This window comes from Rhipicephalus sanguineus, chromosome 3 (genome assembly GCF_013339695.2).
Source record: "Rhipicephalus sanguineus isolate Rsan-2018 chromosome 3, BIME_Rsan_1.4, whole genome shotgun sequence".
NCBI classification, from domain to species: Eukaryota; Metazoa; Arthropoda; class Arachnida; order Ixodida; family Ixodidae; genus Rhipicephalus; species Rhipicephalus sanguineus.
The window spans coordinates 199147272-199166433 of record NC_051178.1 but is presented as its reverse complement, the minus strand read 5'-3'; the positions used below and the strand labels follow the sequence as shown (position 1 = coordinate 199166433).

Here is a 19162-nt window from a genome sequence, read left to right as displayed (position 1 = left end):
ATTTTAATTATTCACAAAATAATTATTAGGTATACAATATTTTTAATTTGCCGCGGACCTAAGGAAGATGTCTGCTACCATTTGCAAGTGGTTTGCGGCTGTTGTTGAAAAGAAATGTTTATTCACTTTATTCTGTCTTTCATGTGCTTTAGGTAAGCGTCTGTAAATATTCGCGTACATTTCAAGCCGTGTAGCTCTGCTTTAGTGGCAGTGAAACGAGATCTGCAGGCGGTTATTTGCAGCCGCGTGTGAACATCGAAACCATCGAAGACGACGAACTGCCACACCATGAGTCGCGCTAGTCAAGGTAAGCAGCGTGTCATGTAACCCGCTTGATAACCACCGACACTTATGTGGTTTCTGCATCGTTTTCAAAACTTTTAGGAGAGCTTCTGATGATTTCGTTACAGCGCATTCCGTTCACGCATTCATTTCTTTCGCAGATGGTGACGCTCCCATGAAAGTGTACAAGAAAGCAGAACTGCAGGATTATGTCCAGCCACAAAAATCAAAGTCTTCAAAAAAGAAGGGCTCAAGTTCGAAGCAAGAGGTCAGCGCGTTGTTTTAAAAGCATACGAGCTTATTGGACGTGTACCTATAGGTATAATTGTATACATTGCTTCATTTATCGAGGCTTGTTGTCCGCATTGCAGCCAGCGCAAGAAACTCTGGAGCGTTTGGAGTCAAGCATGAGCAGCAACCAGGGACCGGAACAACAGGGCGGTCCCGAAGAGGAGCGTTCGAACATTGCCATGACGCAGAACGCGACGCGACGCAAGCAGCGTTTCGTCAACTTGTACAGCCAGGAAGGACGGGCGCGCGACGTCGTGTTGCTTCCAGGCCGCCATCCGTGCGAGTGTCAGGCCCACCGGCACGCGCTCATCAACAACTGCCTCCGCTGCGGCCGCATCGTCTGCCGACAGGAGGGGTCGGGCCCATGCTTCACCTGCGGCAATTTGGTAAGCCACCCACCCGTTACGTGATGGCCACAGTTTGACTAGTGATAGCCGCTAGGGGCTCTTTCTCCAGGATTATAATGTACCTGACAAACATACAAACGTGAAACACACGTATATATGCGTATGTATACATACAACAAGGCGTGCTGACCATTTCAATCACGATTCCTCATATCTAAAAAAAAGAAAGAAAGAAAAGCCAAGCATTGTAATCAAAGGCTTATTCACACTGTGGCGATTGGTAGAGATTGCATGACTGATGTCATGCTAGCCAGTGTGAGCACCAGCTAGTGTGACCTACCAATCGCTACATTGAAATATTGATACCAGACAGCGTGGCTGTATGAAAGAGGAAGACGACGTCGCTTGCTGGTTGTTGCTGGACTGTCGCCATCTTGTCCACCCTGCGCTGTGCATTGTGAATAGTTATTAAACAAGCTACCTGTAACATTATTGGTGGAGGTGGACGATTCCCGTACCTCCATGGAAACGCGCAGCGGTCGCAACACCGGCGACCCCTCACCGACTTCGCCTCCCGGAGCTTCATCACCGCCGACCCCTTCAGCCCCAGCCACAACCTACGTCACATTCTCGCCTCCCCGGGATCCAGGCACTTTCTCCGGAGATGGTACTACCGACGTTGACGCCTGGCTGAACCGGTACGAGCGCGTCAGTGCTACGCACCGCTGGGATCGCACACTCATGCTCGCTAACGTTCTTTTCTACCTCGACGGCACTCCGCGGACATGGTTTGAAACCCACGAAGAAGAAATAACGAGCTGGGATCTCTTCAAAGAGAAGATCCGCGATCTTTTCGGCGATTCATCTGGCCGTCAGCTCGCTGCAAAGAAGGCTCTCGCCACGCGTGCCCAGACTTCAACTGAGTCCTACGTTTCCTATATTCTTGACGTCCTGGCTCTTTGTAGCAAGGCCGACCAGCGCATGTCGGAAGACGAGAAAGTTAATCACGTCCTGAAAGGTATTGCCGACGACGCCTTCCATCTGCTGGTTTTTAACAACATCGCGAGCATCGACACGATCCTTAAAGAGTGCCGCCGTCTAGAACAGGCTAAAGCCCGCCGCGTACCTCAAAGCATCACGCGACTTCCGAACACAGCGCCTACTTCCTCTTGTGATGACGCCTTCCGCCAGGCCCCTCAATGTGACAACCTCACCCGCATCATTCGTCGAGAAGTTGAGGCAGCGCAACCGGTGGTCACTCCATTCTCAACGCCTGACCCTTCCCCGACAACGGTTTCCTTGATCCAAGCCGTCGTCCGTCAAGAATTATCGAACTTCGGCCTAAATCCTGCTCCACCTGTGTACTCTGCTGAGCCTTTTTATCGTCGGCCGTCCGCTCCTCGACTTGCTTCCACCTATTCTCGACAACGCAACCCGTCCGAATGGCGTACCTTTGACGACAAGCCCATCTGTTTTAACTGCCGACGCGTTGGTCATATCGCTCGCTATTGCAGCAACCACTGGGCTCCACCGGCACACCATGGGTCTCCAAACCAGGCCAGTTCTGTCAACCAGTCGTCCTCAGCGCTTGCTTCTTCTATGCCGACCACATTCTCTGCTCCTGCCGCACCTCTGACCAGACCTCGCTACGACCGCTCACCATCCCCTGCTCGCCGTCAATCTCGCCGTGCTGCCTCTCCGACCTATTCGCAGCGCCTCCGACCGGAAAACTAGGCAGTGCAGCTTCTGGAGGTGGAGCTGCATCGACGACCTCCGCAAGAAATCCTCGTTTAACGTTAGCAACAAACCGGAATCTTTTGGACGTTACCGTGGACAATGTTCCTGTGAGCGCGTTAATAGATACTGGGGCGCATGTGTCCATTATGAGTGCTGCTCTTGGCCGCCGACTTAAGAAAGTTGTCACGCCCGCCCTAAACCGAGCCGTACGAGTCGCCGACGGGGGAACTGCCGCTATTATTGGCATGTGCTCTGCCCGGGTCACTATTGTAGAAGCACTGTCGTTCTCTTTGCCGTTATCGAACATTGCCCTCATGAACTCATTCTCGGTATGGATTTTCTAGCCACTCACTCTGCCCTCATAGACTGTTCAGCCGGCTCTCTTCACCTTGATTTGCCTCTCCTTTCCGATCCGACCGACCCACCTCAAAGTCGTCTCAGCTGCACCGATTTCATACGCCTCCCGCCTAACTCCGTTACACACGTCGACTTATCCTCCACCCCACCTGTACCTGACGGCGATTACATGGTTGCACCGCTTCCTGCCGTGATGCTTACGCGTGGTGTCGCTGTTCCACACACGATTCTCACAATTACGGGAAACCGCACTTGCCTTCCCCTTGTCAATTTCGCACTGACGGCACAGGTTCTCCCCCAGGGTATCTCTCTGGCCCAAATTACCGCTCTTCAGGACCACCATGTCGAGCCCTTCAGAGTGGATGATTGCTGCAGCTCAGCCCGTGGTTCAACTTCATCACCTTCCTCGGGCGTCGACATTAAACGGATGGTTTCATCGGACCTCACGTCTGATCAAGCTGAAGCTCTCTACCACGTTCTGGAGCGCTATCGCGACATTTTTGATTTTGCCAGTACATCCTTAAGCCAAACGACCATCGTTACGCATCGCATCAACACTGGCGATGCCAATCCAATTCACAGGCGTCCCTATCGTGTTTCCGCGTCGGAGCGTACAGTAATACAGCAGGAAGTCCAGAAGATGCTCACGAAAGACATTATCGAGCCCTCGTGCAGCCCCTGGGCTTCTCCCGTCGTCCTTGTCAAAAAGAAGGATGGCACATGGCGCTTTTGTGTCGATTATCGGCACCTCAACAAGATTACAAAAAAAGATGTTTATCCTTTGCCCCGCATCGACGACACCCTAGACTGCCTATATGGTGCTACTTATTTTTCAACTATCGACCTTCGGTCTGGCTACTGGCAGATAGCCGTCGATGAGATGGACCGCGAGAAGACCGCATTCGTCACTCCTGACGGTCTTTATCAGTTCAAGGTGATGCCCTTCGGTCTCTGTAATGCGCCGGCCACCTTCGAAAGAATGATGGACTCATTGCTCCAAGGGTTCAAATGGTCCACCCGCTTGTGTTATCTCGACGACGTTATTGTTTTTTCACCCACATTCGACTTGCATCTCGATCGTTTAGAGGCAATTCTTGACGTTTTCCGTAGAGCCGGACTTCAATTGAACTCCTCCAAATGCCACTTTGCTCGTCGTCAAATCACCGTGCTTGGCCACCTCGTCGATGCCACAGGCGTGCGCCCAGATCCTGAGAAAATTCGCGCCGTTACCAACTTTCCTGTTCCGAGGTCCCCAAAGGATGTTCGAAGTTTTGTGGGGCTGTGCTCCTATTTCCGACGCTTTGTTAAGGACTTTGCGACCATTGCACGCCCCCTCACCGACCTCTTGAAGAAAGACGCCCCTTTTTACTGGGGCCCTGATCAAGCCTCATCCTTTTCTCAACTTACGACCCTGCTTACCACTCCGCCAGTCTTGGCCCACTTTGACCCATCAGCTTCAACCAAGGTCCGCACTGACGCCAGTGGGCACGGCATAGGAGCAATGTTACTGCAACACCAACGTGGATACGACTGTGTTATAGCCTATGCCAGCCGACTGCTATCTTCCGCAGAGCGCAACTATTCAATCACAGAGCACGAGTGCCTCGCTCTTGTGTGGGCAGTCGCAAAGTTTCGTCCATACTTATACGGGCGCCCATTCCGTGTCGTCACCGATCATCACGCGCTCTGCTGGCTAGCCTCACTCAAGGATCCCACAGGACGACTTGCTCGCTGGGCGCTACGCCTGCAAGAATACACGTTCTCTGTGACGTATAAAACAGGGCGATTGCATCAGGATGCGGATTGTTTATCCCGCTACCCTGTGGAGGAAGCAGACGATACTGACACCATCGCAGACGTTTTTTCTGTGTCGCAGCTGCTCAAAATTGGCGAAGAGCAACGCCGGGATGCATCTTTACGAGCTATAAAGGCGTTTATTGACAGCACTAGTCGACGAAGCACAACGGCGACAGTCAAGACAGAGCGCGGACTCTGAGCGTGAGGAGCGGAGCCGAAGGGGACGACCCACTAGAAAGCGCTCGAGAGGGCGACCCATTACAGACTAACAACGCTTCGCTACAATTACCCCGGGTACGAAAAAGGGAGCCGCCTGGCGACCTAACTGCTTGTCACTATGAGCGGGTCATGATAGGGCTTCAGGCGCTCGACGTTGACAATGTCGCACCCTCGACGGCGCATGTCCGAAGATGGTTCAATGGGCTCGATCAGGTAGTTGACCGGGGATGTGCGTTCGACGACACGGTAGGGGCCGTCGTACTTGGGCAGCAGTTTGGAAGAGAGGCCAGGTGCAGTGGTAGGGACTGAGAGCCATACGAGTGCTCCAGGGCTGAACGTGGGCGAAGAAGTGGTGGTGTCACCGCGAATGCTCTTTTGCCGCTCTTGGTCATGCGTAGTAAACGTCTTGGCAAGCTCCCGACACTCCTCAGCAAGTCTGGCTGTGGCAGAAATAGGCGCACACTCAGACGGATCCGGCTTGTATGGAAGGATTGTGTCGATTGTGTGCGACGGGTGTCTGCCGTACAATAAGAAAAAGGGGGAGAAACCAGTAGTGCTCTGAGGGGCGGTATTATAGGCGTAGGTGACGAAAGGCAGAATGGCATCCCAATTGGTGTGATCGGCGGCGACGTACATCGAGAGCATGTCGCCGAGCGTGCGGTTAAAGCGTTCGGTGAGGCCATTCGTCTGCGGGTGGTAAGCAGTAGTTTTCCGGTGAACAACGTTGCACTCTTTCAGGATGGCTTCGACGACTTCCGACAAGAAGACACGACCTCGATCGCTGAGCAGCTCCTGGGGTGGACCGTGACGCAGCATGAATCGGTGAAGCAGGAAGGAAGCAACATCGCGCGCTGTAGCCGCTGGGAGGGCGGCAGTTTCGGCGTATCGCGTAAGGTGGTCAACAGCGACGATGGCCCAGCGGTTACCAGCCGACGTTAGAGGAAGTGGTCCATACAAGTCTATGCCAACGCGCCCGAACGGCCGGTCAGGGCAAGGCAGAGGTTGCAGAACTGCCGGCGACAGGTGCGTTGATGTTTTGCGGCGCTGACAATCAATGCAGGAGCGAACGAACTTCTGTACGTAGCGGTACATCCCTCGCCAAAAGTACCGTTGGCGAATGCGGTGGTAGGTTTTCGATACCCCAGAGTGTGCGCACTGCGGATCAGAGTGGAACGATTCGCATATGTCGGAACGCAGACTGCGGGGTATTACGAGTAGCCACTGGCGGCCGTCGCCGTAATTGCGTCGGTGGAGGAGGTCGTCGCGAACGGCGAAATTGTGGGCTTGACGACGCAACGCGCGAGTGGATGGTGTTGCCGATGGATCAGTCAGCAAGTCTATCAATGAGGCGATCCAGTGATCCTTGCGCTGTTCAGTAGCGATGGTCTGAATGTCGATAGAAGAAACGGCATTGTGAGACACTGAGCTATGGGTATTGTCGTCAGGCAAGGGGGAGCGCGAGAGTGCGTCGGCGTCAGCATGCTGGCGTCCATTGCGGTACAGCACGCGGATATCGTAGTCCTGCAGGCGAAGTGCCCAGCGGGCGAGGCGACCTGAGGGATCCTTCAGTGACGACAACCAGCATAGTGCATGATGGTCGGTGATCACATCGAATGGGCGACCATACAAATAAGGTCGGAATTTCGTAAGGGCCCAGATGATGGCCAGGCATTCCTTTTCGGTGACGGTGTAATTTGTCTCGGCTTTAGTAAGCGTACGACTTGCATATGCCACGACATATTCAGGGAACCCTGGTTTGCGCTGCGCAAGGACAGCGCCAAGGCCAACACCGCTAGCGTCTGTGTGTACCTCTGTAGGAGCCGTAGGGTCGTAGTGGCGTAGTATGGGAGGCGACGTCAACAAACGGCGGAGCTTTTCGAAAGCGTCGTCGCACTCGGACGACCATGAATGGAGGGACCCGTTACTTCCGAGGAGCTTCGTCAGAGGCGATATGATAGTCGCGAAATTTCGAATGAAGCGCCGAAAGTAGGAACACAGTCCTACGAAACTGCGCAATTCTTTGACGGACGTAGGTTTCGGGAACTCGGTCACGGCGCGAAGTTTGCCTGGATCGGGGAGAATTCCGTCCTTGGACACGACGTAGCCGAGGATTGTCAGCTGCCGTGCTGCAAATCGGCACTTCTTTAGATTCAGTTGCAGACCGGCGTCGCTCAAACGCGTCAAAACATGCCGTAGGCGTTGAAGATGGGTGGAAAAGTCCGGAGCAAAAACGACGACGTCGTCGAGGTAGCACAAGCACGTGTGCCATTTCAGGTTGCGCAGAACGGTATCCATCATGCGCTCAAAGGTGGCGGGCGCATTACACAGCCCAAACGGCATGACGTTGAATTCGTACAGGCCGTCGGGCGTGACAAAGGCGGTCTTCGGTCGAGCGTCGTCAGCCATAGGTACTTGCCAGTAGCCTGAGCGCAAATCGAGGGATGAAAAGAATTCGGCGCCTTGCAGGCTGTCAATCGCATCGTCTATTCGCGGCAGTGGATACACGTCCTTACGAGTGATCTTGTTGAGTCGTCTGTAGTCGACACAGAAACGCACAGAACCGTCCTTCTTCGCAACAAGAACGACAGGAGACGCCCAGGGGCTGTTGGAGGGTCGAATAACATCGCGTCGAAGCATGTCGTCGACTTGCTCGGTGATTACACGGCGTTCTGTGGGAGATACGCGATATGGACGTTGCCGCAGTGGCAGGTGGGCGCCAGTATCGATGCCGTGCGTAACGGCCGACGTGCGACCGAGTGACGTTTGAGCGACATCGAAAGAAGAGCGAAATTCTTCCAACAGGTCCAGAAGTTGGGAACGCTGGACCTGCGTAAGGTTGTCAGCTATGGTGGAACCAAACACGTCAGCGGGTGATGAACCAGACATCGAAACAGCACTGAGCGTACTGGAACTGCGGCCGTGCGTGTCATCGGGTTCGTCCATAACTTGTGCGTCTTCGAGGGGTTCCACGCTGCCGAGACATTCCCCTCGCACCAACGTAACACTGTACGGGGAGGGGTTGATTACAAAAATAGAGGTGCTTCCCTGAGTGATTTGAACGGTCGCGAAAGGCACCAGCAAGCCTTTCCTCGTGCAAATACGGTCATATGGCGAGAGGAGTGCAACGGTGTCGGATAGACTGGCGCAGTAGACGGACACCGCCGTGGACGAGTTTGCAGGCAATTTGATGTCGTCTTTAACGAGTACCTTGCTCGCAGCCGATGGACTGTCTTCCGGCGTCAAATTACAGAATGGTGACAGCTCTATTTCGGCTGGTGCGCAATGAATGATGGCGTCGTGGCGTGAGAGAAAATCCCATCCGAGGATGACGTCGTGAGAGCAGGCAGGAATTATGATCAGTTCGATGGCGTACATAGCGTCCTTAATCATGACGCGGGCTGTGCACACCGCTGTAGGGTGAATACGTTGGGCGCTGGCTGTACGGAGGGAGAGCCCGGAAAGTGGCGTCGTCACTTTGCGCAGTATTCGGCTAAGCTTTGCGTCCATAACGGATACAGCGGCTCCAGTGTCGATAAGGGCAGATGCACGAACACCGTCTACAAACACGTCTATCACGTTCGATGGGCTTCGCTGAGGGCTTTCGCAGTTCGATCGCGTCGCAGCCCTTGCCTCGTGGACTGCGACGACTAGTTTTCCTGGTCGCGTGGGACCAGACGTGGCCGCATCGGGGACAGTGAGCGGCGTCGTGGTGACGGTGAACGGCGGGTAGAGGGCGCTGGGCGAGACGGCGGTGACATAGGCTGCGGTGAATCGTAATACGGGCGGCTCGACTGGCTTGGCATGGTTGAGGCGACTGGAGGCGACTGCACGCGATTGCAATAGCGGGCGACGTGACCGGCGCAACCGCACGCAAAGCAGATGGGGCGGTTGTCGGAAGTGCGCCATCGGTTCGCCGGGGTGGGTCCCATCCATGGCCCAAGACGCGGTGGACGGGGCGGCGGCTGATAGGACTGCATGGTGGGCTGCAGTCGTGGCCTAGGAATGACGTCGGCGTACGCAGCCGGCACACTCGCCTGGTAGGCCTGTGGTCTGGCGACGACTTCGGCGTAAGGATGTGGGGCAGACACAGGGATCGCTCGGGGTGGCCTGGCCATCATTGACCAACTTGAGTCAGCACCTCGTGACGCGCTTCTACGAATGTATCTCGTCAAAGACGGGATCCTATACCGCCGCAACCTCGATCCACTCGGCTCCGACTTACTTCCCGTTATACCGGCACATCTGCGTTCGACTGTCCTTCACCAACTTCATGATGCTCCCTTGGCGGGCCACTTGGTCGTTTCCCGCACATACGACCGTGTACGTCGTCGGTTTTTTTGGCCTGGACTTGCCCGTTCTGTTCGACGCTATGTCGCCGCTTGTGAGCCCTGCCAGCGCCGCAAGAAGCCGTCTGCCCTTCCAGCTGGCTGCCTTCAGCCGATCGAGGTTCCCGCTGAACCTTTTTTTCGAGTCGGTCTCGACCTGCATGGCCCTTTCCCACTCTCTAGCTCCGGAAATAAATGGATTGCTGTCGCCACAGACTACGCGACGCGGTACGCTATCGCACGAGCACTTCCAACGAGTTGCGCTACCAACGTTGCGGACTTTCTGTTGTACGACATAATTTTAGTGCACGGAGCCCCACGCCAACTTCTCACTGACCGTGGCCGCACCTTCCTCTCAGCTGTCGTTGAAGAAATCCTACGGTCTTGCAATACGAAGCACAAGTTTACAACTTCGTACCATCCACAGACGAACGGTCTCACGGAGCGCCTCAACAGGACCATAACTGACATGCTCGCGAAATACGTCGCGGCTGATCACCAGGACTGGGACATTCATTTGCCATATGTGACGTTCGCCTATAATTCTTCGCGTCACGACACTGCCGGCTACTCGCCATTCTATCTCCTATACGGACGAGAACCCGCGCTACCCTTGGACACTTTGCTGCCCTCCGCCACCGAATATGCCGCCGAAGCCATCGCCCGCGCCGACCACGCGCGCCAACTCGCCCATAACCGCCTAGAAGCTTCGCAGGAGCACCAAAGACAGCTCTATGATTGTCGTCATAGAGACGTGCACTTTTCCCCGGGTTCTCTTGTGCTTCTCTGGTCACCCACTCGGCGTGTGGGGCTTTCTGAGAAACTGCTGTCACGGTACACTGGACCATACCGTGTCGTTCGCCAGGTGACTGACGTCACGTATGAGATCATCCCAGCCGATCCAACGACGTCATCGTCAGCTACGAGCGACATCGTTCACGTGTCTCGTCTCAAGCCTTATTACCCTCCTTCGACCGTATCTGTGTAGATTAAGCACCGAGACGGTGCTTCTACCGCCAGGGGGTTATGATACCAGACAGCGTGGCTGTATGAAAGAGGAAGACGACGTCGCTTGCTGGTTGTTGCTGGACTGTCGCCATCTTGTCCACCCTGCGCTGTGCATTGTGAATAGTTATTAAACAAGCTACATGTAACATTATCTCAGAATTAGTGCCATGCTCACGTCTGCTCGCATCGCCATGATCTCGTAAAATATTCAGACGTCCATCTGGTCATGCACATCTGGTTGTTGCACGAGCTTGGCAACTCAATCACAAGCTTGGAGAAAAATCAAGCAGCGAGTGACTAACCCAAAACTGCACTTTTCAACCAAGTGAGTCACTGCGGTGTGAATAAGCCACAGAACCTTGATCAGAAGCATCATTGCAGATTTATTGAAGGTTTTATTAGACAAGGCAGATAAGCCATGCTGTCAATAAGTGTTTTATTCATTCATTCATTAGGCAAAGTGAGGCTTCTTTGGTCCAGTGTTGAGAAATGTGGAAGGGGAATGCGTTTTTCTGGAAGATTCTATGGCCCTGAGGCGCTTAAGCTGCAGCCTCTGTAAGAGGCCATGTACAGCCCTTGCCAGTCTTTCACAAAGCACCATACAGCTGTGCAGCAAGGTGCATGGGGTGCTTGCAAATGGTCTCTGCATTTTCTTAATTTCACGCCTTCCTTTGGCAGGTGTGCACTAATGAAGAAAAGGAGATCCTGTCTCATGATTCAAAGAAGAGCCACCAGCTTCGAAACAAGCTCATGAACCAGACCATCGATGAGGGTCTTGCCAAGGCCATTGAGCATAAGAATCGGCTTCTTGAGTATGATCGTACCTCGTGAGTCATTGCACTTCTTATGGGATTGATGTGAACTGTATGTCATGTGCACATACAATACCAAAGTGTTGCCTGTTTCATGCCCAACATTTTGCTGCTACCAAAATGCAGCACCCCGAGTGTTTTGTGCTTGAGGTCGGCATTAAATTTCTTTAAATTATGTGTAGGCACAAGTCACAAAATGCTTGCCATCCTTTTGCACGATCTTCCTGTTGTGAAAACGCAACAAACATAAATGTGGACTTACACTTGAGAATGCACAGTACACTTACGACATGAAACAGGAAGAAAAAGGAAAACTTTATGCAAGTGCACACTTTTCAAGTGAAATTTGCTGTGAGGGAAACATTCAACCATTTGAAGTAAATGCAGTGACAGTTCTGTAATTTTGAATATAAACAAGCTACAATGCCTGTTTAAAACAGTAACATTATCATGCTCTGTATTTTATTGACAGTCGAGAAGATGAAAGCAAGATGCAAATCGGTGAAAATGTTTTAACTTCGCTGCTCATGAGTAGCAGTTTCTTGTGGATATCATTCATACAGCGTGTACGAAAGCCTCACACACTGCTGTTTCGATTTAATTTCATCATGGTAGCACATGTCCCAGTGTCATTCAGTTGTACAGAAAAACTTATGTTCAGGCATTTGTTCTTTATTCGTCCAAAAATGACCTTTTTGGTGCATTTGCTTATTCTCACACTTACGTGGCGGCTATTATTGCAGGGAACGCCGTACCCGGGTCATAGATGACAATGCCGACTATTACTCCTCTGACAACAAGTGGCTGACGCTTGAACAACGAGAAATGATTCGTAAAAAGGAACAAGAGTTGCGTGCAGAGCAGCATGCTTCGCGAAGACAGCAGAAGGTTGGTTAACCAAACAATCCAGAGTAGTGGCTACATAATATGAGATGCATTTGCTTGCATTTGTCTATCTTACATTGTATAAGATGCGATGTTGTCAGTAAATTCCTGCTGCATCATCACTCCGTATTATCACAGTGGTCTAGTGGCTATGAAGTCCTGCTTTAGTTCGATTCCTTTCTTTGTCAGCCAAATTTTGATGTGGGGAAAAAAGCAAAACCACTCTTGTACCCTATGTGGTTTAAATTAATCCAGAGCCCTTCACTACAGCATCTCTTGTAGCCCAAGCTCTTTCTTTATGACCCCCAAACAATGCCTTGCTGAGAATATGCCATAATAGTGTGTCATTCGTTTGCGCCCTTTATGAATTAACTTGCCTGACAAATTTATCGGGGGAGGAGTGTGTGTCTCATAGCCCACTGTGAAGCTTCAAGGTTCGAAGCCCCCTCTGTTGTTGCTCTGTTAAAAGCCACATGAATTTCATTTGTGGCAGGTGACACTAGATTTCGCTGGCCGCCAAGTGGTGAAGGAGGACCCACAGCATGCCAGCATCCAGAGCTTGTTGCAGTCACTAGTAGCACCTATGGCTGAAACGAATATCAACGACCGTGTGTGTAGAGAAGTGGAATCCACACATTTTATGGATCCAGCCTTGGACATGCCACCCCCTGAGGTAAGTGCACTTGAAAGATTGAAGGCACTCAAGAGTCGCAACACTGAAACGTTTCAGACCCATAGCGCTGTCTTAAGCAGTCATGCTTTCCTTTCTTCCCTATTTTTATCCTGTTCATTAGCATCCTGCTAGTGTTCTGCAAGAGTGAAAGGGTAGGATGTTCTAGTACAGTTTTCAACTAAAAAAATGGGAATGGATTGAAGAGCCCATTTCTTTGTTATACACAGTCTATAGAAGCCAAGGAAAGCATAAGCTCGGCCCCTAGCCACGGCAATTTGTTTTTTTCATCCACTTCAATTCATTTTCCTTTATGTCATAATTACTAGACTTTAGTTGAAGACTACAAATAATGCCCCGCTGTGCTTTCCTGGTCTTCATTACATTGTGTCTAGTAGAGTTTTGTAACTCTTAAACTCATGATGACCTGCTTTGTCATGCAGTATATGCCAACTGGGGCCCTCCGAGCACCAAAACGTAACCGTCCCATGGGCGACAATAGCCTGGTGTCCACCTCAAGCAGTGGACAAGTCCTCAGCTCCCGCATTCAGGATCGAGCTCTCATGGAAATGTCCGATGATGGCTTTGCGCTCTCTGTGCAACAACCATTTGCCGGTCTGCTAGTTTCTGGAATCAAAAAGTATGGTGCCATTCTTCAGTTCAGTGATTTTACCATGTGTACGTGTAGCTATACTAAAATTATTATTTTTTTAGTTCTTCGTGTATGAGCTCGAATTAGTTTTATTACTGCAAGAGCTGGTTGCTTTCCATGGTAGATCAGGGCCTATGGCAAACAAAGTCGAGTTTCTGCAATATGGGATTAAAAAAGACAGTACTACTGCTCTTTGCTGCGCATGAGTGCTACAACAGGCACTATATGTGTCATACATTTCGCATGTCGTACAAGCAGATGCATGGTGAGAGTGACAACATTTTCGCGGAAACGCATTGCCTTTTCCACTTTATCTTTAGCTGCACCTTCAGAGTACTGATCAAATTGGGGTTTGAGGCAATTTGCAGAGTGCTTCCATGTCCCCGCTCACATTGCTCACGATAGTACCATGGTGTGTGTACCGTGGTTTTATATTGCTGCGGGCAACTTCTTGTTTACCTTTGGATAACTCTAATGTAAATCAGTTGTCATTGTGAATTTGAATGAATGCTCAAGTCCGCTGTATTTTCCATCTTTGTGTTTGCAGGCACGAAGGGCGTGCTTGGTTCACAACATACAGGGGCCGTCTGTGGATCCATGCAGCCAGCAGACAGCCCTCGCAGGAGGACATTAGTGAAGTGGTTGGCATCTATCGCAAGATTGTCAACGGTACTTGTCCTTCATTGCCTTTTATGTAACACCAAGTTCAAATGAACTGGTATCATGGGTGCTTTAAGTGCTCAACAGTGTTCAAGGAAGGCAATGTCGAAGACCAAGCTCATTTTTAAAGCAATGCATTTCTGACTGAGGTTGCCCTTGTTTGATCACCTTTGTACAAAACACTTGGAAATGCTCTAGATAAGTCGCAATAGAGCAGCTAATAATGAGGCATTGTAGGGGGCTAGGATTACTGGCATTGTGCATTAAACAAGATGGCTGTTCTCTTAATTTGTGAATTCGACTGCACACTCGAGCAATTAAAATTCCCACAGTATCTGACAGAGTACTGCATGAAGCAATACAGCTAGGTTAGATTAGCTTCAAAACATTTTTTTTTAACAATATGATAGTTTTTAGTCCCTGTTTCGAACATAGCATGATGGCATTTTAGGAAAAGTTGTCTACTTGAATGCCACAATCTTTTACTCACAATGGCATTTTTTTTTCTCTCCCTCTCTATGGTAGAGACGGAAGTTGTGAAATTTCCGGATGAGTACCCAACGAGCTGCCTCTTGGGATGTGTCAATCTTGTTGACTGCCTGCCTCAGGACATTTATCGTGAACAGGTGCCTCTTTTTGTCTTGTGGGAGTTTCAGTGATCTCTAGCTCTGTAGCAACCTGCAATTTTTCCTGCATGTTATTGCATTTCTGCAAAGAACAATATAATACGGGCATGTAACAGCACATGTGATAAGCTACAGTTATTTCAACAAAAAAAGGGTATTGGTACAGTATGACATGGAGCAGCAAAGCATGCTGCTGAGGTGTAGGCAAAGAGAGTCTGTGTATGAGCTGATCCTTCTTTCTTCTCGTGCCTGCTGCTTTAGGCAATTTTATACACAGTTTGCTGGTAATATCATTGTGTGTTGGCCCTCGTGTTCAGCAGGGCAAATATTTTCATGCTGTTTTATTGCACTCCTCCTTTGGCGCTCTTTGCAACTCATGCTTGAATTCAGGTCCTAGCGATTGCCATTAATGTTCTGAAATAGAAGAGCGTTTAAAGCTGTAAGGCGGGCAGCACTGTCAGTCTATTCCTTGTAGCATCTTTGGATGGCCACTGCAGTCCTTCAAGTCTGGGTGGTCAATTCTAGAGATGCTATGGATCCACATGGGGTATCATGCACAAAATGAACAGCCAGCTGCATTTCGTAGCTGCTAGAGGGAAGGCAGTGAGAGCTGAGGGGAACTTCCTATAATGCAGCCAGAATTGCTGCCGATTGTTGTCCCCATGAACGGAGCGAGAGCCCCCCCTTGACAGTGCAACCATGAGAAAGCATGGGGTCACATGACAAGAACGTCACCAAATTTTCCGGCAGCTCCGACAAAGCTTCACCTCTTGGCACTCTTATCCAGAGTGGGCGATCAGAATGAGCCACCTGAATGCAATCAGAGTGCCCCTTTTCGAAGTGGTAACATGGCAAAAGCGCAATTTGGTGGAAGTTTGAAGTGGATTAAAATTATGTGCGTTAGCTTATGGAGCATGCAAACATTTGGCGCTCATGGTCTCACAAGTTTGCCTATAGGACAAGCTTGTGAATCTGTGACAGCAATGCAAGCAACAAGGATGGCTGAATTGAGTTGTTTACAGTCAGCCTTCAGTGGTTGTCTTATCCTGCATAGCAGCCCAAGTGCAATTCGAGGCTTCACTTAGACCCTTAAAGCGCCCCTCACCAGGCCACACAGCAAATTTTAGTCTTTCCTATTTACCTATTTCTGCGACGCACAGCGTTGCAAAGTTTGGCAGGCGTGATCGTGAACGCCCAATGTATGCATTGCCTCAAAATGTTCAGACCTGGTGAGGGCCCCTTTAAGCCTGCCTTTAGGCACACACCTTGTCAAAAAAAAAAAAAAAAAAAGAAGCATAGACCATACACGAGTGGCTACATTATTAACCTTACAAATGCCACTGGCATGAACAGGAGGAACCCAGCTTTTCGGCAACAACGAGCATGTCACTGTCATGCGCTCCACAAATGAACAGCTGAGTTCTCAGAGTGTGGGAATGAAAAAGACTGCTCAAAGCACAAACAGGTTGTTTGAGAAGGCGTTGAAAAGATTTCACTGACTTCGTGCACAAACTTATGTGTGGGTGTGTGCTGCTGTTGAGATGTAAAAGGCAGAGATTGCTAGAAAGGATAAGAAAAGAGATGGGGATTTGTTTTTGAAGGGACCGTAGGAAATAAACGTAAGAGACGGGAAAAGTAAGAGCCGAAAAACAGGAAAAACGGCAAAATATTTAGTGGTACAGAATTTTATTTCAATTCTTACGAGCAGCACGAAAATTGGCGCGCTCAGCCGCGATCTAGTCGATGGATAGAAACGCGGAGCTTAGGACGGCCTCATCCACAGAAATGTAATCAACGTATGTGATTTTTTTAACACCAACAGCTGTAGGCATGAAAGAACTAAGCACACGCAATCACGACCGGCGCGGCGAGTCCGACCGCGAACCGCACGCACGACCCTGCGAGCTCCAACCAGCTCGAACTCCTCCCGCTCTCCGACAAATAACGATGATGATGAGTCTACGCCGACGCGATGGCAGAAGTGAATGCCAATCTCGAAGGCCTTGCTTTCGCAAGCAATTACGTCATACACGCCATGTTTGTACAATACAAATCTCAAAGGCTATGCTTTTGTCAATAGTAAATGCCAATCTCGAAGGCCTTGCTTTCGCGGGCAGTTACGTCATAGACGCCATCTTTGCAATTTGAATCTCGAAGGCCATGCTTTTGTTTGCATCGATTGAAAGATTTTGTTGCTTGCGCCTCTCATGCGGCTAATATTACGGTCAAACGAGGCCAAGCTGCGTGAAAATGCACCATGGCGGCTCTCTTTGGTAGTCACTCGGTCGGCTCCGAGCGCACTTCGTGACGTATCATACGGGAACGGTCCGACAGTTACGACGTAACAGCGGGGTTCCCAATACATTGTATCCTATGGGAGCTATGCCGGGACCGGCGGAAAACGACGTAACAGCCGGGAAAACGCAGCAGTGAGGAACGTAACAGCGGGGTTCTACTGTATACACGTTCCTTCTGAAAGCCACTTGTTCCCACATTCTGGGCCTGTCAGTGGTTATAGTTTGCCAGAAGAACATACCAATTGTATGGCTACTCATTTTGTAATTCTTCGCTACAACAGTGGTGGATGAAGTCACAGGAGCACTTGCTCGAGTATGCCGTACTCGGCATGGTGACAGACAGGCAGGCATCAAAAGCCATGCAGAGCTTGCGGAAGAGCTCCCCTATGCAAAGTGTTACTTCAATAGTGTTGTGAAGAATACTGTTTTTGCTCTGATCAATTTGCTTGTCCATGCAGGTTTTGAAGCTGCACCACCTTTGTTGTTAAACACCAGTGTTCGTTATAAGTTGGGCTGTAATAAAACGTTTTACATTACAAAACTAGCCTACTGCTGTTTCTAAGCAGCCTCGCTGTTTGTTCTCAGGTGAAAGGCGTGAGGAAGACAGAGAGATACGCACACACGGCATGCTGTAAGTGTGTATATCCCTTTGTCTGTTGTCTTTTAGCGCCTTTCGCCTTGGAACAAGTTAAACCAACACGCCCGGTTATACACTCTAATCTTGCTGTTTCTTTTTGCCTATTGCAGTATCCATTTGGGGAATGCTTCTCTCCTTTTGTTTTCATTTGTGAGGAACCCCAAGAGCTGAAAACAAAGTTTCCAATGAAAGGGCAACACAAAATCTGTAAGTGTACGAGCCGTGAATTGTCAAAATATTTACGAAAATAACTTTTTTATTCTATCTGTGTGTGCCTTGAACGGTTGCTTCAAATCACTGTTGTTACAGACAGTTAACGGGGCACCGACAAAAAATTTTGCTGCTAAGATGGCACATTGAATTGATTTCCAAGAACACGCATATATTATATACCATATATCAACAGTGAATGTAGCTTGGAAGGTAATTTATATGATTATTAAAGCTTGAGTGTGCAGTCCAGCGCTACATGCCATATCTCGTGACATTGACATTGCCTTAGGTTTCCCGAACAAGACACCCAAATTCCGCGATGTCGACCACTGCAGCCAAGCTGCAAGCTGGCACAGCTAGGAATGATGTCATAGTCTCCATACCCCTTTGGCTGCGCTTGCGCCAGCAGAATACTATTTGGCGGCTGCTCTCGAGTCCATGCCCGCAGTGACGTGGTAGGCCTCAGTAAAATCGTTGCCACCAGACAATGACTGAAACGGTGATGACGCAGAACATGCTCCAGGCAAAAGAATGCGAGCAGACGATGCATGCTGCGCGAAAGTGTCTCACAGTTCTGTGTGGTCATGTGGTTGAGTTTGTTTACCACATTGCACATGCTAGGTGGCATTAATTATACTCGGTGGCTTGTCACTCTTGGAGCTCTACCAAACCGAAACTTAAGACTAGTTTGTAATAGACTAAATACTAATTATCTCTCGTGCACTGCTGCTAGCAATGTGTCATGTTATGACTACTAGGCCTCCAGCAATACTATTTTGCAGCAAAAAAACACCAGACCAATATTTTTGTGTCAGTGCCCCTTTAATAATAAGGCAAAAAAAGCAGCTTTCGTAGTCTGTAAATGAAGAGACTTGAATTGAATCTATGGTTCTGAAGTTTACAAGTAGTGATGTCTAGATTAAGAGCAGGGTTCCTGTGGGGGAACCGAAACGCCTTTGTTTTTATTCATAGTTGGCGTTCAATTTTCAACTTCTTGAAGTGCCTAGGTTCACATGCATTTAGTGCATTCTTAAGATCTACTATTCTATAGCTGCATTTTACTGATTTGGTACAAAACTAATCCTAGCCTATGGCGCTCTCTATAATTTAGTGCCCCTTTCCTGTCTAAGCCATGAATATAGTCAATGACAATGCCAAACTTTATGGCATAATTTGTATCCTGTGTTTTATGCCACTTCTTAAAATATTATTTGTTACAGTCAAAATGGACTCAAGGCTACACCATGCAGCAAAGAAAACACTGCTCTGTCCTCAAATCTTGGCAAGCTGACCAGTTTTTTTTTTTTTTTTTTTTTTTTCAACTGTGGAAAATAAACTCTTTATTAT

General features: G+C 49.7%; 1 protein-coding gene across 2 annotated transcripts; it reads left to right on the top strand.

Moving 5' to 3' along the window:
- The first annotated feature begins 58 nt into the window (after positions 1-58).
- LOC119388051 (activating signal cointegrator 1) lies at positions 59-19150 on the top strand. Of its 2 annotated transcripts, none has more exons than XM_049413813.1 (11): positions 59-301; positions 444-550; positions 654-959; positions 11042-11190; positions 11919-12063; positions 12554-12733; positions 13174-13370; positions 13930-14051; positions 14568-14668; positions 17713-17809; positions 19036-19150. In XM_049413813.1, the coding sequence occupies exons 1-11, from the start codon at positions 289-291 to the stop codon at positions 19104-19106; spliced, it is 1488 nt and encodes a 495-aa protein (XP_049269770.1). In that variant the 5' UTR covers positions 59-288; the 3' UTR covers positions 19107-19150. The 2 variants fall into 2 exon arrangements, with proteins under 2 accessions (XP_049269770.1, XP_037511593.1); XM_037655665.2 differs by having other exon boundaries at positions 59-307.
- Positions 19151-19162: the final 12 nt, after the last annotated feature.

Bases quoted from the DNA above. Each gene is read 5' to 3' on its own strand.
- LOC119388051 (XM_037655665.2), top strand. The intron at 551-653 runs GTCAGCGCGTTG...TCCGCATTGCAG, and splicing joins GCTCAAGTTCGAAGCAAGAG to CCAGCGCAAGAAACTCTGGA. The intron at 960-11,041 runs GTAAGCCACCCA...TTCCTTTGGCAG, and splicing joins GCTTCACCTGCGGCAATTTG to GTGTGCACTAATGAAGAAAA.